At 33.9% G+C, this 23,817-nt stretch overlaps 1 protein-coding gene across 7 annotated transcripts in view; it reads right to left on the reverse strand.

Annotated features, from left to right (window-relative positions):
• The window catches only part of frya (furry homolog a (Drosophila)), a 128,245-nt gene that overhangs the window by 35,962 nt on the left and 68,466 nt on the right, over positions 1-23,817 (reverse strand). For all 7 annotated transcript variants that reach the window (XM_056473868.1, XM_056473864.1, XM_056473863.1 and 4 more), the window contains exons 24-39: positions 22,720-22,777; positions 19,806-19,897; positions 19,524-19,696; positions 17,332-17,492; positions 15,674-15,784; positions 14,908-15,062; positions 13,369-13,468; positions 13,071-13,242; positions 10,865-11,121; positions 9,118-9,264; positions 8,812-8,980; positions 8,060-8,150; positions 6,670-6,752; positions 6,113-6,263; positions 4,464-4,567; positions 2,496-2,678 (exon numbers count right to left, since the gene is read on the reverse strand). In XM_056473868.1, coding sequence (XP_056329843.1) covers positions 2,496-2,678; positions 4,464-4,567; positions 6,113-6,263; positions 6,670-6,752; positions 8,060-8,150; positions 8,812-8,980; positions 9,118-9,264; positions 10,865-11,121; positions 13,071-13,242; positions 13,369-13,468; positions 14,908-15,062; positions 15,674-15,784; positions 17,332-17,492; positions 19,524-19,696; positions 19,806-19,897; positions 22,720-22,777 — 2,207 coding nt within the window. The remainder of the gene's footprint in view (positions 1-2,495; positions 2,679-4,463; positions 4,568-6,112; positions 6,264-6,669; positions 6,753-8,059; positions 8,151-8,811; positions 8,981-9,117; positions 9,265-10,864; positions 11,122-13,070; positions 13,243-13,368; positions 13,469-14,907; positions 15,063-15,673; positions 15,785-17,331; positions 17,493-19,523; positions 19,697-19,805; positions 19,898-22,719; positions 22,778-23,817) is intronic.

Raw genomic sequence — 23,817 nt, forward strand, 5'->3', positions numbered from 1 at the left:
ATGAACGAATGAATGAAAACCCATGTTCTGTGCATTCTAATGCATTTGACCAACTGGGACTAGTCACAGCACTTACATATTATTGCTCTAATGCTGACTTTGATAGATTCACAATAAATTGTCAGCTTTTTGCCACGACTCCTATTTCTAACCCTCCCCAGCTAACAATTTATGTTCTAAAAATGTTCCCTTAACATTCTCTATGTTATATAACCTTATTTCTTATGTTCTTAGATGATTTATTAATATAACTATTTTGGTTATAATAACATTATTCAAAACATTTAGCCTCATGATATATTAATGTTCTCAGAATGTTAAATCATTATTAAAACATTCCATCCACTTTGTATTAATGAACATTTTTCTATCAACGTACAACGTTCCAAAAACATTTGTTTATTAAAGTTGCATGCTAACGTTTACACAATGTTTAAGGAATGTTAAAGAATGTTTCCTATTACATGGGTCTATATCCTACTTTTTTGTACTATGTTTGTTTAAAAATTGCTCTGGTCCTGTAACACTTTAACTTTCTAATCTATTTCTGATTTAGTGTTTTTTTATTATAATACAACTCTTTTTCTAACACTTTATCTATTCTCTGTTAAGCTTTTTTTTTTATATATGAAGAGTTTAGATGCAAAAACCTCTAAATGTCGTCTGAAATTTTCCTCTAAAATGAGTATTTTTTTCAGGCTCCTGTGTGCATGTTCAGTAATATCACTTTTATGGCAAAGAATAAGTTCTTTTCCTGGACTTTAAAGTAAAATATCTCAACATAAACAAAGGAGGCTGAGAAGTGCTTTCAGACAGCACTTAGAGGATTTGCATCTGAACTCTTTATATATAGTTCTGCAAAACTTGTATTTGATCTTCAAACTAATTGCTTTTTTATTTTTATTCTATTTTTCCTTCCTTTAAATATGACATAGCTCTCATCTTCTCTCTCACTTTAATTAGTTCTAGTGTATTTATTTGTAAATCACTTTGGTAAAATGTAAATCAAGAACATTAAAGAAGAATGCTGTTATGCTGTTATGTCTGGGGCTGTTGAATGGCATCTTATCGTCATCATTTTGTCTCTGCCTAAACATGCATTAAACTGTGAGTCCACCCTCCAGTGTAAACCAGCGTCCCTTGTGTCTATTCGATGGTCCCGTTGGAGCAAAAAGATAAAAATAAGCCATAGGAATGCTCTAATCAGACGTTTAAATGCTCTGTGTACATATAATTGTTTTTGGCTGCACTTCCAGAAGTTGTTCTTGTACCGATAAGAAATGTGGCCCTCCACCCCTCCACAGGATTTCAACATGACTGCGCTTTCCAAAGCCATGTGTCAAATACCAAAGCCAATGAGTAAGTGTTCAAGATGAACAGGATTCATGAAATGTTGCTACATTGGTCTTGTTGGAGGCAGAATTTCATAAAATGGCATAATATGATAGAAATTGTGAAAGTATTTAGCAATAAGTTTTGCCTTAATATGTAGGTCTTAATGTTAACAATGGACAATTAATTAAAAGTGCAGCACAGTTTAGCAGCACTCACTCAAATGTCATAAATATGTAAGCGTCATTTTTGGTAAATGTTTTTTAAAGGTATTAATTCATTTTATTTAATCACATTTGATTATATTATGGTTTTCAAACCTTCTGTAGTTTTATCCTTGGTTGGACTTAGCATTGAAACTACTAATCCAAGAAACAAATCAAATAAAACAAAAGATAAAATAAAATAAAAAATGCAATTATTCAAAATAAAATAAAAATAAAACAAGACATATAGAACAATGAAAATAAAATAAAATAAAAATGAGAAGAACAATCAAATCAAATAAAAGACAAAATAAAATACAAAAAAAAAATGTAAATAAAACAAGACACATAGAACAATCAAAATAAAATAAAACAAATGACAAAGTAAAAGAAAATAATTCAAAGTAAAAGAAAAAACAAAACAAGGCATGTATATAAACAAAAGTAATGAAAAGAAATGAAAATAAAAATAAAATAAGAACAATCAAATAAATAAAACAATAGACAAAATAAAATAATATTTTTTTTTAATTATAAGAAAAAACAAGACATATAGAACAATCAAAATAAAATAAAACAAAATACAAAATAAAATAGTTCAAAGTGAAAGAAAAAACAAACAAAGCATGTATAAAAACAAAAGAAAATAAAAATAAAACAAGAACAATCAAATAAAATAAAAAGACAAAACAAAATAAAATACAACAATTCAAAATAAAATAAAAATAAAACAAGATACATAGAACTATCAAACTAAGATAAAACAAAAGACAAAATAAAATAAAAATAAAACAAAACAAATAGAACAATCAAAAGAAAAGAAAAGAAAAGAAAAGAAAAGAAAAGAAAAGAAAAATAATAATAATTCAAAGTAAAAAACTAAAAAAAAAACAAGTCATATATATCTAAAAAACATATATATAAAACTTTCATAAAAATAATATAAAAGTCTTATACCTGTGTAGAACTCAGGCTGGTAGATGGGTTTGAAAGTCAGACTCTTGTTGCTGTTGGCATCTCTGGTGTTGAGCAGAACAGAGGCAATGAGGCTGAAATTGTTGTTGCAAGATAACGTGATGAGAAGGTGCAAAAGGAGCCTTTTACAGTGTTCAAACACCTCCGCCCGATAGTGATCCATACCTAAAAAAAGAGCCAGATCATCAAAGTCAAAGGTTTACATTTGTACCTAAATTTATCCATTACAGCTAAGGTGCATGAGGGGATTAAACAGGAATATCTGATTATAAAACCTGAATAATCTTCTTAATCTACAGGGATATACATTTCACATATTTCTAAATAATACTACAATAATAATAATTTGTTTATCATTCTACATGCTCAAAACATATAAGCCATAAGACACATTCAGAGATGCAATGGGTCAGATGAGACTAGACATTAAAAGGTATGCTTTAAGAGTTTAAAAGGGGCTAAATCTATCTTTTAAAAAGATCTGCTTTAAAAGTCAGTATACATTTCTATGCAGGATAATCCACAGACTTAGACAGTTAATCTAAATACAACAACAACAAAACACTTAAAATAAAAAAAGAAAAAGAAGTGGTACTATATAATATAAAGTAGAATACTATAGAGTTACTTAAAAAATATGGTTACTTTTTTATCGTAACTGTGATTAATATAAGATAAAGCACAAATTAATACAAAAATAATACAATTAAATACAAATTAATAAAATAACATAAAATACCAACTAATAAAATAAAATAGGGCATTCATGGTGGTGCAGTGGGTAGCACAATCGCCTCATAGCAAGAAGGTCGCTGGTTCGAGCCTTGGCTGTGTCAGTTGGCATTTCTATGTGGAGTTTGCATGTTCTCCCCGTGTTCATGTGGGTTTCCTCCAGGTGCTCCAGTTTTCCCCACAAATCCAAAGACATGCGGTACAGGTGAATTGGGTAAGCTAAACTGGGTAAGCTAAATTGTCCGTAGTGTATGTGTGTGAATGAGTGTGTATGGATGTTTCCCAGTGATGGGTTGCAGCTCGAAGGACATCCGCTGCATAAAACATATGCTGGATAAGTTGGCGGTTCATTCTGCTGTGGTGACCCCAGATTAATAAAGGGACTAAGCCAAAAAAAGAAAATGAATGAATGAATAAATAAAATAAAATAAAATAAAATAAAATAAAATAAAATAAAATAAAATAAAATAAAATAAAATAAAATAAAATAAAATAAAATAAAATTAAATTAAATTAAATTAAATTAAAAATTCCAAGTATCTATGTGAGATTATGTAATGTCCTGGTGCATTTGTGCAGGTTTACCTATATTTACATAGTCACAACATTCACTAGAGTAGACTAGACTGAAAATAATAATAATAATAATAATAATAATAATAATAATAATAATAATAATAATAATAATTTAATAAAAAAACTAAACATTTAATTAAATAAAAATAAAATAAAATAAAATAAAATAAAATAAAATAAAATAAAATAAAATAAAATAAAATAAAATAAAATAAAATAAAATAAAATAAAATTAAATAAAATTAAATTAAATTAAATTAAATAAAATTAAAAATTAAATAAAACTAAATAAATAAAAATCCTCTGATTAGCAAAAACTATGTTAAAGTTGGTCCACCCTACATGTTCTGGAGATATCAGCTACTGATTTCACTGAAAACATAGTTGTCATAGCAAGCCACATAGTTGCATATAGTCGTAAAACACTTTTAGGGATGCAATAGGTGAGATGAGATTAGATAAAAAAAAATGACAAAAGCAATTACATTTTGGATATAAATACCATGCACTACAGTAAAAGTAGCACATTTTCATCTGTGCACACCTGGCAAGCATTACTGCTTACTGCACATTACTGCTTCAATCTAGAGACTCTAATCCCGGATCAAATGGCCTGAATTGTGCTGAAAACAGTCTACTGACCAAGAAAACAGGCATGGAGCAGCAGAGGGAGATGAAGAGCCCAGTCCTCCTTCACGCTGTGATCCACAACCAGCTCCGTCATGAACATCACTGCAATGTTACTCCTATGACAAACAAAAAAACACACACTGGTATTTCAGTAGATGAACCAAAACACATACCAGCAATGACTTTTCAAAAAGAACAGAACATGTTCACTGCTGTGTGACCAAGTGACAAAACAGATTTCTTAAAGAAGGTATGCTGGTTGTGGCATTGCATTGATGATGGCCATTGCTAGCATATTTCCCAAGTAGATGTTAGAAAAGTACACTGGTGATGTGTTATCACATTTTTTCGGGTCAATGGGACTCTGACGACAGCACTGAAGCTTCTGATCATCCATTTTCCATCTGTCTGATAATTGCAGAGTGACATGCTTAAATATTTTAGCATTACATAATGCGCAGAACTGATAAGAGTCACATTTTATGATGAGAGATTACATTAACCCGAGTGAAACTGTAGTGTTTTAAGAGCCACTGTGTGCTTCTGGTAAAATAAAAATAAATAAATAATAAAAAAAAGTGAAATAACATAAAATAAAATTAAACAATAAAATAAAATAAAAATAATAAAAAATACCAATAAATAAAAATGAAAAATTAAACAAAATGAAAAAAAAAACAAATAAAATAAAATAAAACAATAAAAAAATTAAATTAACAAAAATACAAATAAATACAATAAAATAAAATAATAAAATAAAATAATAAAAATAAAATAAGTAAAATAAAAAAAAACAAAATAAAACAATAAAATAAAATCAAAATAATAAAAAATACGAATAAATAAAATAAAACAATAAAAATAATAAAAATACAAATAAATAAAAAATACAAATAAAATAAAATAAAACAATAAAAAAATTTAAAATACAAATAAATAAAATAAAATAAAGCAATAAAAAAGAATACAAATAAATAAAATAAAACAATAAAAAAATACAAATAAATAAAATAAAACTTCTCAAATTTGTAAAAACAAAGAAAGAAGAAAAAAGCGCAATATATTTACGTATTTACATAGTCACAGCATTCACTAGAGTAGACTAGACTGAAAAAATGTAATTAAATTAAAATTCTTCTCAGATTTGTAAAAACAAAGAAAGAAGTAAAAACTTCCAGTGTAATATAATTCAATGTCCTGGCATATTTGTGCAGGGAAAAAAAACTTGCTTAAAAGTATAAAAAAGAATGATAATAATTAAAATAAATAAAATGAAAAACTCTTCTCAGATTTCAAAAAACTAAGAAGAAATTTGTTTAAAAGTAAGAAAATTTGTAATGTTCCAAGTATCCATGTAAGATTATGTAATGTCCTCTTGTATTTGTGCAGGTTTACCTATATTTACATAGTCACAACATTCACTAGAGTAGACTAGACTGAAAATAATAATAATAATAATAATAATAATAATTTAATAAATAAAAAACTAAACATTTAATAAAATAAAATAAAATAAAATAAAAGACAAAATAAAATAAAATAATTCAAACCTAAAAGAAAAAAAATGAAACGAATAATAAATAAAATAATAAAATGAAATAAAATAAGATTAAAAAAAAATCAATAAATAAAATAAAATAAAATAAAAATAAAAATGTAACCTGTGAAGGGGTCCACGTGGTGTGACTGTTTCGGGCAGATAGTCGACCAGTGGTGCCCAGCAGCCTCCATTAATAGGCATGGGAAGAGGAAGTGGCTGATTGGTTTCCAGCACACTCATAAGCCACATGGCGTACGGTGGAATCGGCTCACCTGCAGACCAAGCAAACAGGATCAAAACAACACGCTCACCCTAACAGCTATGCCTTTCATCCATGAGACTAGCAATAAAACTGGAATTTACCCTCAAAGCACGATAGGTATGTAGACAGACAAACTCCATAACTGGCATGCCTCAGGCCTAATGAAATCACGCTCCAAAAACATTAAGTTAAAGCTATTTCAACCTGAAACTTATTACCTGAGCTGGCTATCAGAAATAACTCAAATTCTAAGCAACAAGATGGTCTAAGCTATAAAAAAAAAACATCCTTGGGCCAGAAATGTCTCAACATCCATGGCCAAAGGGGGAACATAAAACTTCAGACTTTGCTCAGAAGCTCTTCTACTGAGCTACTGTTTTTTTTCCTCTGTCTGTTGGTTAATAATGTTCACTCACTCTTTTCCTCATCATAGGAGCCTCCAGAACTGCTGCTGTAGCGAGACTCCAGGCGGTTGTGTGCTCGTAAGATGTTGCTCAGCCTTCAGTGGACAGAAAAAAAATTACTTTCATCATTGAGTGCTTTAAATATTCCATGACCTCTATTATTTTTGGCAGCTTTGTTAAATATGAACTAAAACAACTTTATTATAAGCTGTAAAAAGTATAGTATAGTTGATCTTATTTTAAAAAGTTAGTAAACCTGTTGCCTTAAAATTATTTGCCAAATGTGCAGAAATACAAGGGCATAGGTTTGCTCTAGACATTGGTGGGGACAGGTGAATACAACACACCCCCCCTCCCAAAAGAATATGCTGCTATTAATTATATAATTATATAATAATTATGCGGCATAATTATATAATATTAATGCTATTAAAATATATGAATTAATCCTCTCTTCATACAATTTATTAAGTTCAATTAAATAGTGTAATATTAAAGGTATGTTTATTAACGGATAAAGAGTTTGATAAAAACTTCCAATTGTTTTAGCCATAATGCAAATGAAACGCGTCTCATATATTAGTATTAATGAAAGATGGAGCACAAGTTGTAGTTTTTCTGAAAAATGCTTCAACCGAAATTTGCCATGCTATTCTGAGGGATCAGGAGAATTAGTATGGATCATATTTATATTTTCACATTTAACATTAGTTGTTAGTTAGTTTTCAGGGCATATTATACACCAACTATATTAGCCTGCTATAAAGTTAGACTGCGTTAAAGCATGGAAAAAACATGAGCGTTAACGGCATTATCATGATGGACTCATTCAGTAGCGAACTTGAGTTTACAGTAAGTGACATACATTTTTCATTAAAAAGCTCCTTATGCCCAGCACAAAGTGAATTAAATTATTGGTGGAACATTTCAATCGTTGGTGGATATTGGTGGGGACGCGTCCCCTCCATCCACGCTAAATCTACACCCCTACATAATTATAATAATTAAGTCAACTTAACAGTTCCAATTTACAACTGGTTTATTTACTTGTGTAGGCAAATTATTGTTTTTAAGGCAACTAATTACTTTTTTAAGCTAACCTTTAACAAAAAAATAAATAAATCATTGTTATATACTACAATTATTGCCACCACTATGCATTCTATTGACTTTTTTTAAGCATATTACCATCAATATCTGTGCCCCTGGACCACAAAACCTTATATTATTATGTTTATTAGTACACCTGGGTGGCTAGAAGCAGGAAACCATGACTTTAGGAGCACTGCAAACATGCAAAATATTGCATCAATGTCAAACTGTAATACGTGACCCAGAAAAAAAACACATTAATAGAGAGTGTAAGGGAACATATGCAAATCATGTGGTTTGAAGGAAATACCTGTCATCACATTCCTTTGTGATTGGTGAATCATCTGCATCAGGGATGTTTTCCTGGCCACACACCAATGTTTTGCTACTAGAAGGTGGACCTTTAGAGAGATATTTATTTTTAGCACAGCATGAGTCATGTGACTTTACAGTACCAGTTCACCATTTGCTTTTTATGTTTTTATGCATATATGATGCTTTGCCTATGACAAATTGTGCAGATTTTTGAAGTCTTTATGCTCCAAAATCCTGCCTTTGTTTGAATAAAAACGCAGTAACAGTAATAATGTCCAATAATATTCCTGCAAAACAGTTTTCTAGCTTAACATATTTTAAAATGTTAATTATTTCTGTGATAAAGCAGCCATTATTCCTGTCTGTCACATGATCTTACAGAAAGCATTTTAATATGTTGATTTGGTGCTTAAGTAATATTTCATATTATTTTAATGTGTTCTAATAATTATTATTTTTATTATTTATATTATTATTATTTATAAATGTAGAAAAAAAGTTGTGCAGCTTAATTTTGTTATTTTTAATGTCATCTGCGTCCTTGTTTCTATGGATACATATTGGCTTGCTGACTATGTTCACCTGTGTCTGGTTTAGTTACTCACTATCTCAGGTTCATGAGCCAGTATTAATTTCGCTGTTATGTTTTACTGAAACTAAATGATCAAATGCTTTTAAAAACAAATCGAGCACAAAGTTTTGAACGCACACACAAATTCTCTTTATGATGAGTAAGACTTTGCATACCAGAAGAGGTGGTGGTAATTTTGCTTGTGGCTGAAAATCTGTAGAATGGAGGATTGTCACAGTGCACCACTACAGGGTTCACAGGATCCGTCTGTTGAAGTTCATAAAGCAGCTCCTCCATGGTTTGCATGGTGTTGTTGCGACACAGGTAGATCACCACCTTCTTAATCTGAGCATAGGAATAAAGTAATAGTCCACATACAAAAAATTTTTAACCAATTGCAATTCTTTAACCAAAAGACCTGCTTCATCAACATAATATTCACATCAAATAAAAAAATAATAAAATATATAAATCTGACTTACATGAGGCAGGAGAGATGTGTCACTGCTGACCCCACATAAGCTGATGAGGAACTGCAGGACGGTTCGTAGGTTATTTGTCCATCGTTCATTGCTGACTAGAGCGTTCCACGCATTCTCCATTTCAGCACCAGGTACATCATCTCCATACTAGCACACAAACAAACACACAACTCAATACGAAGCATTTACTCTACAGGTTAAAAGTTTAGGATGAAGATGTTTTTTAATGCTTTTAAAAGAGAATTATTCTACACAACTATTTTCCTATTGAATGCATTTTATAATATATTTTATTTTTTAAATTCAATGCTGAATTTTCAGCATAGTTTCATCAGTCTTCACTGTCACATGATCTTTTAGAAATCATTATAATTATATATATAATTATAATTATAATGATTTCTAAAAGATCATGTTCATCTGCTGAAAAACAAACTCAAAACAACAAATTCAAAACAATTATTTGTAACAACATTTCACAATTCTAGCTTTACTGTATTTTGATCAAATAAATACAGCCTTGGTGAGCAGAATAGGTTTTTTAAAAAAACATTTAAAACATAAAACTTCATGATGTATAGACTGATTTCACGCGGCCGCCATTTTTAAAAGTGAAATCGAGGCTGTGGTGGGAAGAAACCTGGAAGTATCGTTGGGAGTTGCATAGGAACGTTGTGTACTTGGCTGTATATCTTATCAGCGAAGAGAAAATAACACAAATTTATAATTTCACTGCCTTCCGAGTGATCCGAAGGTCCGCTCTGAATGAATGGTGAAAATAAAAAGGGAGCTCATTTTCAGCCAAGTTAAGGGAAATGGCACTAGTTAGCTAACTTTTTCTTTCCCAAACACACGTTTTAGATGCCTTTTATCAAACTCGAGTTAATATACTGATTCTTTCACTATATTAGACTTGTCACGATACTGAATTAAAAGAAAACAATGCCAATTTCCCGCAAACATTTAAGGCACTGTTGATGGCTTTCCTAAACAGCGCTGATTTGCCATTGTGTTCACGTGCTCAATAGAAATGCTTCGATTGGCCGAGAAGGTCATCAGTTCACCCTCCGCTGTTTACTGAGCACAAACACAGACGAGCAATGCGCTGATGAATCGACTGATCTTCACGGCTGCTTCGCGCTCCAGTCTCCATGTATCTGTGTTTGCACTGGGTGAAGAGCGCTAAACTGAGTGCAAACACAGATACACGGAGACTGGAGCGCGAAGCAGCCGTGAAGATCAGTCGAGTCCTCCACGCTCAGCGGCGCTTCAGTGTTAGCCGGTTTTAAAACTTCAGTATCGGGACAACACTATTACAGACAACTAGAGGGTGTGATGCAGTGTTTTATTGCTCACCGGGTTACATAGCCTGAAGCAGGGAGGCATCCCCACGGTGTTTAACTGGTGCCATGAACTGAAGCCTAGGAGGACACTTGAGCATATTACTCTTCAAGAGATTGTGATGTTGTTTGATGCTAAATTGCTTTAAATTGTTTAAATTAAACTTACTGAATGATATTAAAGTGATGTTTACACCATTTCTGCATGTTGAAATCTCTGCAACAGCTGGAGGTTTGTAGTCCACAGCATGTTGCTGCAATGTTTACAGTGCTGGTCCTATACTTCCGGGTTTCTTCCCACCGCAGCCTCGCTTTGGTTCTTTAAAATGGCGGCCGAATGAAATAAGCGTATATACACAGCTTTATAATTCACCAAAGACCACAGTAACAGCGATTCACCATCATACCTTAGCAGTCATGAACATAAGGTTGTTCAGGACCAGAGAGGAGGCCTGCAGGGACCCCCAGCCTGTACCTCGAAGTAGATGTGGAGATGAGCTGTTGTGAGTGTATCCCTTTCTGTTGTCCACACAGGTGCTCGGACCCGAAACAGTGGACAACAGACCTCCATCTACCAGTTCGATGTTACTGAGCCAGGGCAGCAGGTAGGCAAGCATGACCTGACGGCCATTTGGATGAGTCGTAGGAAACCTCTGGCTCACCTCTAGACATACAGAAAGACAGAGATTCATGAATGTACAGCAGTTTAAAAACAGAGTTTAAAAACATGCAGACAGTAATAAATACCTTTATACAACAAGGATGCATTAAAGTGAAGAAAATTAATAGTTAAAAAAAGGTATTTAACATAAATTCAATAGTACAGTTTAGTTCATAAGATCATAAACACTAGGATGCTCCGATCAGGATTTTCACAGCCGATATTGAGTACCGATTCCTTGTCATGCTAATCAGCAGATACCAAGTATTTAGATTTTAAAAATTTAGATTTTTCAAGCTTTACATAACTTTGCCATTGCATAAGCATATTTTCCCTCTATGTAAGAGATCTCACCTTACCTAAGAAAACAAATTGATGGTGTTGCATACATGTACTGGTCAGAAGCAGCTTTACAAAGAATAATAGATAAAACACATAGAAAAATTGTAAGAAAAATGACAAACAATGCAATTTGGAAACATTGCTCATGTGTTGTAGCACTGCAGATGTATACCCTCTGCTTGTAAACTCGTAAACAAACACTTATGATTGGTTCATGAGATTGGCCAGTTCAGCAAGTGCCAATCGAGTCATGAAACGTGATTATCGGCCGATACCAATCTCCAGCTGATTGATCGGAGTATCCCTATTAAATACAGTTAGTTTAACTGTATTCATGATCTAGAAATGTTGAATTTGCTAAAAACAAACATTTTAGAATGAAGAAAAAGGCAAGGTTTTAATTCATAATTGATGTATATGGTATGGCAATGTTAGAGAGTTAAAGCATTTTGTATGACTTTTTTTACACTAATAAATTGTTTAGATTTGTCATACATATTTCTAAATAGTTCAGTTAGGTAAAATTACATTTAAGGTGGTAATAATATCCCATGGCTGAACTTTTTCCAGTTGGTTATGTTTAAAAGTTAAGGTTACTCTTGAAACATGGAAACAGCATGTTTTAAAAGAATATATTTTTTTATGAGAGTATTTCTTTAATATTGTACAATTATGCATTAAAACATCTGATATTTACTTATTCAAGTTTTAAATAAAATAAAGTAAATATATATAAAATAACAATAAATTAGAATAAAATAATTAATTTATAATATTTGTTTGCTATAAAATATAAACATTGAAAAAATACAATTTACAATTCTGCATTAATGCCAACTTAATGAAATTAAAAAGAGTTAAAGTTAAAATACTAAAATGACTAAAACTGTAACTGAAAAAAGAATAAAGTAAACAAAAGCTTAAATTACAAAATGCTAAAAAGCAAATTATCATTACATTCATTAATTCCAGTGATCTAGTACACACAGATTGCTGGAGAAGTACAATTCTGCTACTATACAACTCCCTTCAGGCACCACACACACACCTGTCCCGGTTCTCCATTGATTACACATACACACAGCTGGGAGCTACTCAAGACTGATTTTATGGCCACATAAACAGTATACACACTCACAGACATTGCTGAGTCTTGTTGGGGCATACCCTATAAGATTACGAAGTGTTTGTTTTATTATTTATCCTGCCTGCTGCCTGTATCGACCATTTGCCTGTTATCTGACTACGCTTCTGGATTTCCCTGTATGTTACGTTTGCTCCTGATGGTGACCATTGCCTGCCTGACCAATCGCTGTGTAATAAAGTACTACAATGGATCCTCAACGTTGTCCAGCGGACTCAAGTTACAATAGCATTGTATAAAATGTATAAAATGCTTATATATATATATATATATATATATATATATATATATATATATATATATATATATATATACATATATTATAACTTATATATTATATAAGAACTCTGTGCCACAAATGTGACAGATGTTTGAATCTGCATTTAGGCAAAAAAAAAAGTATTCCTTTAGTGAGGAAATTTTACAATTAATTAATTGATTGTATGGGTTTTCAGAGATTTGATACCTGAGAAAAGGGGCAGGGTGAGTTCAGGGTACATCCTGGCGAGCTGTTTGGAAAGCTGGGTAACAGACAGGCTATAGAGCGGAGGCAGAGGCCGGTGAGTCCCATACAGGATAGCACCACTTTTCTGCTCCACAATCCTCTTAGAATAAACAGACAGCTTGGCCTCCAGAATCTATTCAACCACAAAACACACAGACGCACACACACGTAAACAGATTAGCACACAAACACAGCATTTAATCCAGGACGCTCTTTATTATAGCAACACTTCTTTGGCAGGGAACGTTCTCTCTCTGACCTGCATTAATTGCATAGCGATTTCGTAGATTTCTCTGTTGGTGTCGGATGCTTTGAAGAGAACAAGATTCAACAGAGTCACAATATCACTGGAGTAGTTTCTGTGAAGGAAAATAAAAAAAAAAATCACATATTTAAAAGCAACTTGCACTGGTTTTGATAACTAAATGAGTGCAAAGACACGTCTAGACTTGGCACTGTGTATGTAAACAAATTATCATGAGAAACAAGCCAGGCAAAGCTCTACTGAATGGGGTTTTTATCTGCTGTTGAAAATATGGCAAGAGAAAACTTTTTACAACTGTATACTCTATAGAAAGTTTACAAAAAGTAAGGTAAAGGCACAGTTTTTACATTGTCATTCAAAAGATTGAGGTCAGTGGGATTTATGCTTGAGGTCCACAGACATTTCTCCTTCCGTAACATGTTCAATGTTTAAACCTAATTCTGATGTTGAAAATGTTCAAAAATAAAAAATAAAAACCTGCTTCGCATTACATTAACAAAAAATAAATAATTAGAAAACATTATTTTATAATTCTGAATATTATTTTATGTAATAATAATTTTTTATATTATTAAAGGAACACTCCACTTTTTTCGAAAATACAATAGGCTTGTTTAACAACTCTCTAAGAGTCAAACAGTTGGGTTTTGTCATTTTTAAATCCATTCAGCCAATCTTCGGGTCTGGATGGAGCACTTTTAGCTTAGCTTAGCATAAATCATTGAATCAGATTAGACCATTAGCATCTCACTCAAAAAAAATGTTTTTATTTTTCCTACACTGTAAAAAAATGTTTGGTACCACATAGTTCCTTCATGTTAACCCAATACAAATCACTTAAAGTAAACTTAACTTTAACTAACTTTACAAATGTAGGTGGATTAAACATAAAACAATTAAGTTGGCCCCGCCCAAAAAATGTGATGTTTTAACTCACTTTTTAAATAAGTAGTTTAAACTGTCAGCAAAAGTCATTTTGAGTGTATTTAAAGCTTGACTTTTTCTGTAGTTACAATGTATACTAAGACTGAAAAACACTGCCCATGAAAGACTTCTTTTCACTAATCTGAAATTGTGATATGCAGTATTGTATATGTGAAATTCATTCATTCATTAATTTTCCTTCGGCTTAATCTCTGACCCATCAGAGGTCGCCACAGCGGAATGAAACCCCAACTACTTCAGCATATGTTTTACGCAGTGGATGTGCTTCCAGTCGCAACCCAGTACTGGGAAGCACCCACAGCCTCTCACATTCACACACAGTCATACACTACAGTCAATTTTGTTTTGCCAAATTCACTTACAGTGTATGTCTTTAAATTGTAGAAACCGAAGCAACCGGGAAAAAAACCCACACCGACAAGGGGAGAACACGCAAACTCTACACAGAAATGTCAACTGGCCTAGTCGGGACTCGAACCAGCAACCTTCTTGCTATGAGGGGACAATGCTAACCACTGCGCCACTATGTGAAATTGTATATATTTATTTATTTTGCTTTGTATTTTAAGCTTCTGCTTATCTGCGTACCTGCTGCCACAGACAGTGGCGATGGCTTTGAAGCAGCCAGATGCCAGCTGACATGAACCAGTGTAACATCTGTCCACGGCCCAGTTAAACAGATTCATCTGATCTGGGTTCAGCTCCAGCAGAAGAACCACCACCTCACAGCCCAGCTGATGCACCTGAGGAGGGTCAGATCAGAAATGAACACTAAGCCATTTCCCACAAAACACTGGAAAACTAACCACTGTATAATAACACTGGCAATCCTGCTATATATATATATATTATTTCCCACAACAATAATTAATAAGACATAAAAACAAAGAAATGTCTCCAATAATTAACTGTAGTTAAACGTTGCTGATGAATACAATTTTGCATCTGAAAGACAAAAACCCCTTATTACAAGTTATTCATAAATGCACTAAAATTTCATTGTGTGTCTTTCTGATTATTTAACAGCAAATAGAGTTTACACTCACACAAAGCTGTTAGTAAATCTGCCCCTCATCTTTAAACAAAAAATATTTCAGGGCACTATGCCAGACTTTCCCTTACTGAATCAACATTTGCAGAACAATGAAAACTAAACTTCACAAACATGGAAAGAGAGAGAGGGAGATCTAAGAGAAGAGGCTTATCTAATGAGCAAATTTGCACTAGCTCAAAAGGCACACTTTAAAAAACCATTATAAAATGCTTGTGTTGGTTTAGTGATATCAGCACCGGTGGATTGACAGAGAACATACAGTATGTGGGACATGTTATTGCAGAGCATTCTGCCTCGTACCCGCAGGTCCTGACAGGCAAGGATGTTATCCAGCCACTTATAGAGGTAGCCATCAGGAGAGAGACCAACATTGTCGAAAACCGGGCCACAACAAAGGACAGAAGACATGGCCTATCAAAGGAAGCAAAAACAGCAACATTCTTTCATGAAAGGCTTTCATGCAAACTTGGAATTTCCTGTTTTGAGGAAATCACGCCCGATCGTGTTCAACAGAAGCAAAAATATAATAATAACACTTCAAAGAAGAAGGGAAGAGGATCGTCTTCTTGATGTTTGTGCATTTTTAAGACACCAGGGTTTTGAAATTACACACCTTTTATAATTGCAGTATATATGATCAATTTGCAGTATATATGATCACCTTACGCCACTTGCCATTTCATTTAGGGGAAGGTACACGCATAAACAATATAGCTTTACAAATGGGTGTCGTTTTTCCAGAAATTCTAACCTGAGCAAACCTAACTTGAGCTGTGTGTTTACACGTCATCAATCTGCACTGAGCTGATATTATGGGTACAGGTTTCCCATAGACACAGCAGAGCACACAAATGGACTCGTTCGTCACTTAATGGATGCACTTTTGTCTCTCAGGCATGTGTCCACGTTGAGGTCTTGAACTGTAAACGACTACAGCGCATCCTGGGCTATAAGTAGAACTGTCGAGATAAAATTAGCTGATTGTATGTCTGCAGTCTGAATCAGCAAACCAAACAATGTTTTAAATTAAAGTCAGGGCTAAATGTCCTGCTTCACTGCTTTCACATATAGATTTGTCCCAGTTATATATCAAACGTGACAGTTACGTTTAAAAAAAATACTTTAAAAAAAGATTTTAATGTCAAATACACTCGCTGGCCACTATTTTAGGTATACCTTACTAGTACCAGGTTGGACCCCCATTTGCTTTCAGAACTGCCTTAAACTTTCGTGGCATAGATGGAACAAGGTACTGGAAATATTACTCAGAAATTTTGGTCCATACTGACATGATATCATCACGCAGTTGCTGCAGGTTTGTCGGCTACACATCCATGATGTAAATCTCCCATTCCACCACATCCCAAAGGTGCTCTACTGGATTGGGATGAGGTGACTGTGGAGCTCATTTAAGTACAGTGAACTCATTGTCATGTTCAATAAACCAGTCTGAGATGATTCGCGCTTTATGACATGGTGTGTTATCCTGCTGGAAATAGCCATCACAAGATGGGTACACTGGTCATAAAGGGATGGACATGGTCAGCAACAATATGACACGATGCACATTTGGTACTAATGGGCTCAAAGTGTGCCAAGAAAATATCCCCACACTATTACACCACCACTAGCAGCCTGAATCATTGATACAAGGCAGGATGGATCCATGCTTTCATGGTATTGATGCTAAATTCTGACCCTACGAATGTCGCAGCAGAAATCGAGACTTATCAGACCAGGCAGTGCTTTTTCAATCTTCTATTGTCCATTTTTGGTGAGTCTGTGGCCAGCGAGTGTATTTGTTATAAGGCAATACAATTGTTTTTGACATTAATTTTGCTAAAACATTATATTTTAAATTAAATTGACCTTAAACTTTAGAATGGAAGTGTATATTCTTTACATTTTATTTTATACATATAAATATAATGACTTAAAATGATGTAATAGTCTTGTACCTTAAGAGCACAATACTGGTATCGAGTGATTTGATGATTCCGGTCACTATAGCGATCCAGAGGTGTGAACATGATACTGAACGGACCAGCCCATTGGCTGAAAAGGATGAAGAGGTGGTGCCGAAGACTTTGCTGAGGGAAGAGGAAACGTCGATGGTGCACTATGATATAAATAAAACAAGAAAAGAGGAAGAGAAGAATTAGGTGTCAAAAGAGGTAAATAGGGAAAAATATTCACAAAAATGTATCACCATACTTCAATAGTTCTATGATTGATTCCATTAAGAATTGCAAACATTTATTTGTATAATAAGTTTTCCAAAATGTGTAAATATGCAAATAAGCCATTACTTCATTAAATATATGCAAATTTTCATACACTTCTATCAATTTCGAACATTGGATGAAGTGTCAAAGTGTCAAACGTTTGTACAGAAGAGATTTTGGGCAAGTCTTTTTTATCAGTCCATAATTAAGAAAATGCTGCAAGCAGCCAAATAAAAAAAATCTGCTGACTAAAATCTTGTATATTATCAGCCATATTACGTATGAAGATATGCTTAAGTTGGGGCGACACGGTGGCTCAGTGGGAAAGGAAAAATTACAACAGCTCCCCACGTCCTAGCACCTTGTCTAAAAAGGTTTGGAGTAGGCCCTGCGTGCACGGGCCCACGCTTGTCTGACCATATACCATAAGAACATTGATCTTTCTCCTGTTTAGGAGATTAGCCTTGTCTGTGGGCTTTGGGCTTAAGACTTTATGAGAGGAAGTGGTTTTGTGTTATAATTGTTAATTGTGGAACGATGTGCCAACGCCTTTGGAATAGTTTCGATGAGCGAACACTGTTGGGACCGATGGTTGAGGGGTGGGATTTTTTTCTTTGTTACACCCTCAAGACCTGTTGTTAGAAGGAAATATTTAAAACACTTCATCAGTAGTGTACCTCAGATACCTCACGTTCTATGGTAAGAGGGGAATGTATTGTCCCTAGACGTAAGACCTCTTTTGGTCTTCCTTCTTTTATTTATAAAGCCACAAATCTATGGAATTCTCTCCCAACAGAAATAAATCACATGTACAAATTATACATTGTTTTCACGCCTGACTAGAAGGAGGTTTTTGTCAAATCAAATTGATTGATTCAGTTGTCAGTGTTTTAGTTTATATGTGATTATGCCTGTATGTTTTAAACTGACTTTTTAATTAATTGAATATTATTGTTTTAATTTTTACCTGTCCTGGGACTGCAGGGGGAAAATAGCAATCCTGCTACAACCTGGCACAATGCATCTTTGAGGTTAATGTAATTTTTGTGCATGTCCCTGTTAAATAAATAAATTCATTCATTCATTCATTCATTCAGATTCATCGGGTGTTTTGACTCTTTAAAAATGTCCAAAGATATGGTATAGATGAATTGGGTAAACTAAACTGGCCGTAGTTTATGTGTGTGCATGTGAGAATATATGGGGGATTCCCAGTACTAGGTTGCATCCGTAAGGGAATCCACTGTGTAAAACATATGCTGGATAAGTTGGCGGTTCATTCCTCTGTGGCGGCCCCTGAAAAATAAAGGGACTAAGCCAAAGGAAAATGAATGAATGATATGCTTAAGTGAAAACCTGGAGAACACATAGTAGATTAATGATTTTTGCATGCAAGCAAGCTTAAACTTTTAGACATATACAAGCCGAATGCCTTAATAAAAACAGCATCAGTGACTAAACAATTGAACTAAAACTAATGGTTGGTTTTAGATTAGTTGGTTCAGGGAAATAAGGATAAAGCTGACCATTGTATGACTTTTCATTAGCCCATGAAATGGCCGTTCATTAATCTACAGCTATTTTGGGCAGCGTCTCCACAAGGGAGTCTAAATCAAGACTGACGTCAGGAGTCCTGTGACCAAATCCGCTGTCACCTAGCAATGAATTCCCTTTCCTAAACAAAGAAAATGTGGAGTGCTTCCCAGAGTGAGATACAACTTCATAGCCATCCATATGATGTCATTACTTAAAGAGGGGGGACAAATATTTAAAGTAGGAAAAACAATATTATGACTACTTATGAATTAAAATGTGTACCAATAAACTGTTCACAAACAAGAACGTCTGCTAATGCAGCAAATGGGCTGAATCTGGATGTTATTTTGACATGAGAGCTTGTGAAATGCATTCTGCTTGATCTTCACCTGGGACGGACTGTATGAGGTTGGCCACCATGGCGCTGAAGTGAGCTCGGATGTCTTTGAGAATCTCCATGTCTTTGTCACTCTCCGCTTCCAGAAGCATCCGTGTCAGGTCGACATACTCAAGAAAGAGAGCGCCCAGGGCCAGCGTATCACGTTCCAGGGCTCCATTTGTGCTGAGAGACACAGAGACAGGAGTTATGTCATGTTTCTCAGGCTGTGAGTTCACAATGGGGTGCAAAAGAGGACAGAATCCATTAAAAATAATAATAACATCTTTCTCACCTGTCACTGATGACACCAGCATCTGCCAGCAGCTCGAAGATCCTGAGGAGCTGGAGTCTCAGAAGATCTCTCCTCTCTCGCCGTTTTTTATTCTAGAAGACAGATTTTTGTAAAGAAATGACTGTTATTCATTATTTTTTAAACATTTATTTAAAGATTTGCAATGAAAAAAACAGTGGTATAGGTGTCTCATGTCATCATATACAATAACACAGCCATCTATTATACTTTCTTAATCTATAAACTTTCATTGGCAAGTCTTTGGTGAAGGGAAAAATCAGTCTTTCAATATAAATTCTACAAAAACTCCCATAGAAGTTTTCAGATATGCCAGAAATCATCAGACTTCTGACACAAGACATAAGTCAGTTTTTCTAAGGGTAAGAAAATGGCTGATTCAACCACATATTGACCGAATGAATGTTAGGAGAGGACCACAACAAAAGAATACATTTTCTTGCAAGATAAGTATAAAGATATAACCCTGATTTTGGTCCATGACTAATGTCGAGTTCAGACTGCATGATGTTCAAAGTAGTTGTGTGACAGATGTTTTCACACTGCATGACTATCTGGGTTAGCATTCTGTCAGTGCTGTGTTTACACTGCAAGATGGATCGGCGACAGGGGGTTTCACACTGGATGACTTTACAATACAAAGAATCGCTGACAACTTTGTCCAAACTACATCTCACAACCAAACACGTGCAAGCAGTTTTGTAAAGTAACAAATTACAAATACTCAAACTACTGTAATTGAGAATTTTCTCTCAGAAATTGTAATTTACTGAGTAGTTTTAAAAATGTGTACTTTTACTTTCCCTTGAGAACATTTATAGCGTTGTTTCGGTTTCTTTTACTCCACTACTTTCCATCAACCTGCAGTCACTACTTTATTTTGTTGTCTGTGGGGATTGGTTGAGTAGTCTTGGGATTTCTGTCCAATCAAATCACACATAGAAGGTAAATCGCATCATAATGAACTACCTCAAGACGATTGCAGCAAACTCTTTGGAAGCATTATAATTGTCCAAGAAGATGTTCAAAATCTTTACACACAATGACCGAGAGACTGTTTAGAAGCATGTCACTGATGAGAAGATGACTGATGTTTACAGTATGATGACCAAAATGGCTTTAAACACCCAGCAGGCACAAGACATCAACATGACATCAGATTGACGTTGTACTTTAACGTTGTGGGGACATTGCACTTTGTTTGGAAATGAAAATCAGGTTGACGTTAGAACCCAATGTCCAACCTAAAATCACATCAGAACCCCAATGTCCAACGTCCAATCTAAAATCAACCTAATATCAACGTCTAATGATGTTACAGCTTGACGTTGTGTGAACGTTACCACTATGACGTCTATTAGACGTTGGATTTTGGTTGCCATACCTGACGAATAAATGTCAGTATTTGACGTCAATATGACGTTGGTTTAAGATGTTGGCTCGACGTTGGATTTTGGTCACTTTCTAACACAATCTAAATCCTTAGACACTGGCTAGACATTAAATTTTGGTCACTTGACATCACAACCTAAATCTAACCTAATATTAAAATTTTCTGATCTTGTGTGCCAGCTGGGCAATAACTAAATGCACTACAGAATGTTACGTTTACACACATCCACAAATTACATGTAAATGCATCAGCTTTTTACAGCATAATACTTACTACTCTTGAGTACTTTTGAAAGGGCTACTTTTCAGTTATACTTTGAGTAACATTTACAACAGATACTTTTACTCTACTACATTTTAGGCAATTAATAGTACTTTTACTAAAGTATGATTTTTCAGTACTCTTTCCACCACTGCACGCGAGAAGTGACAAGGAAACAATGCAAGGTCACATAGTATATTTTCTGTTATTAACTACATAATAAGAAAGAAGACTTTAGTCAAGGAGAAAATTTACTTATTTTGCTCACCTGGCTTTGAAGGGAATTAGCAATTTCTCCTCAACTTTTTTTTTCTGTTTTGACCCGATTGTGACATTGCTCAGCTGACACATCAAACAGACACGAGTGCTCCTGCCAAATTTACACTAATTTACACACAATAACCGTGTGATTGTCATTTAGGCGAATGAGCACCTATTTGCCTGTGATTGCAGGCATTTGTCTGCGATTTTATCAAAACCTGTCAGTGAGTCAAAATCGGGGCTAAAATCATGCAGTCTGAACTCAGCATCAGGTGTAGATCACTTTTACAATTCAGAAGATAAATAACTGAAGATAGAAGAGCAGGTTAACTAATAATCATCTGAGCTTATTAGTGGATTTCTTTCCAGTCTTAATTATGTCACAGTTCTAGAATACATGCATCACAGAACCAAGTTATTATGTTTTTTTTAAACATATCATACTAATGTACATGCCATAGAAATCACATTTGAAAAAAAAAAAAAACCCTGAAAGAAGCTGTGGGTTTAGACTATTGTGATCAGGCTAAGGAGCTTGTGGATAAAAGGTAATAATGTTGTAAATAATGTTCAGTTTTTGCACAAGCTGATTGTATCATTTCATAGCACCTAAATATATTGGCCAGAGACATGAGTATTAATTTAGTTCTCTTGTTCTTTTTTGACTCTTAAACTGCTGGTGAACATTGGCTTAAATTTTATAACACACCAGGGACTAAAGTTTTAGCTAAATATCTTTTGTAATACTCTACTGAAGAAAACAAAGTCATCTACATCTTAGATGCCTTGAGGGGGTGAATTAGCAGCCAATTATTTCTTTAGGTGAACTACTTTCAGCTTTTCTGTGTTCATTATAAGCCTATTTTTGCTTTTTTTTGTTAATGGAGAGTAAGTCATGTATGCATTGCACAATACAACATATAAGGCGCATACCATCAGATCTGACTTAACAATCCCCTAAAAAACAATTTGATAACTGACCTCGGGCCTTCTTTCCAAAGCTTCTTTCATCAAAGGATGTAGCTCCTCAACCAGTTCTCTGTATGGGACAAAACAAATACGAAATCAATAAGGATAAAGAGAAATCAATATCATGCTGCCACAGTATACAGTGCAATAACTGCTCTGTTCCCATAAATACTTTTATGATTCCAAGAACTGAAACAAGCAGACATAACTAATGTAATATTAGACATCTGGTCGCTGCTTTGAAAATAATTTAAGTTCACATTTAGGGATGATAAAAGTGGCCCCCGGAAGAAGTCAGGATTTCATTTGCTTTTTAAACATTTTGCTTTTCTGAATGCAGACTATGAAAAAGCATGAATTATATTACGGAGTAAAGAAAACATGCACTGCAAAAAATTAAAAGACAAAAAGTCATGACAACAAATGTTTTTATGTTACTTTAAATTAATTGAATAAATTAATCAGGTTTCAACTATTTTTTTGTAGCTATACAAAGTTTAACAAAATGGTTTTATTCAGTTTGACTGATTTAGGTTGAGATGACTAGAAAAGTTCATTTGATTTTAACTAAAATATTTAAGGCAGGAAGATTTTTTTACAGTGTAGTTCAGTGTCTGACATTAGAAGCTGCTCTTTTCCTGGCCATTTATGGAATCATAACTGTATGCATTCAGTGTTTGTGCATCGCCTTATCAAAGTCAAGGAATTCAAAAACCTGACATGTGAGGTATGACTAGAATGTGAACATCAGATATATACTGTTCCTCGCATTTTATCATTAGAAAATGAGCTAAACTTACATGTCACGTTAAACTATATAACACACACTCTTTTAAACATCAAAACACTGTATTTTTTTATATACAGTCAGAGAAATAAATACTGAACATGTCACCATTTTCCTCAGAAAACATATTCTAAAGGTGCTGTTGAAAGATGAAACTTGTCTGGACATTTTAGGAAGACAATGAGCCAAGGAAACTCTCAAATGCTTTCAGAGAAAGAAAATCAAGCTGTAGAATGGCCCAGCCAATCCCCAGACTTGAATACAATAGAAAATACAAAATAAAGATTAGATTTGATAGACGAGGCCAACAGAACCATCAAGAT

The sequence above is a fragment of the Danio aesculapii genome, chromosome 15, assembly GCF_903798145.1.
Source record: "Danio aesculapii chromosome 15, fDanAes4.1, whole genome shotgun sequence".
NCBI classification, from domain to species: Eukaryota; Metazoa; Chordata; class Actinopteri; order Cypriniformes; family Danionidae; genus Danio; species Danio aesculapii.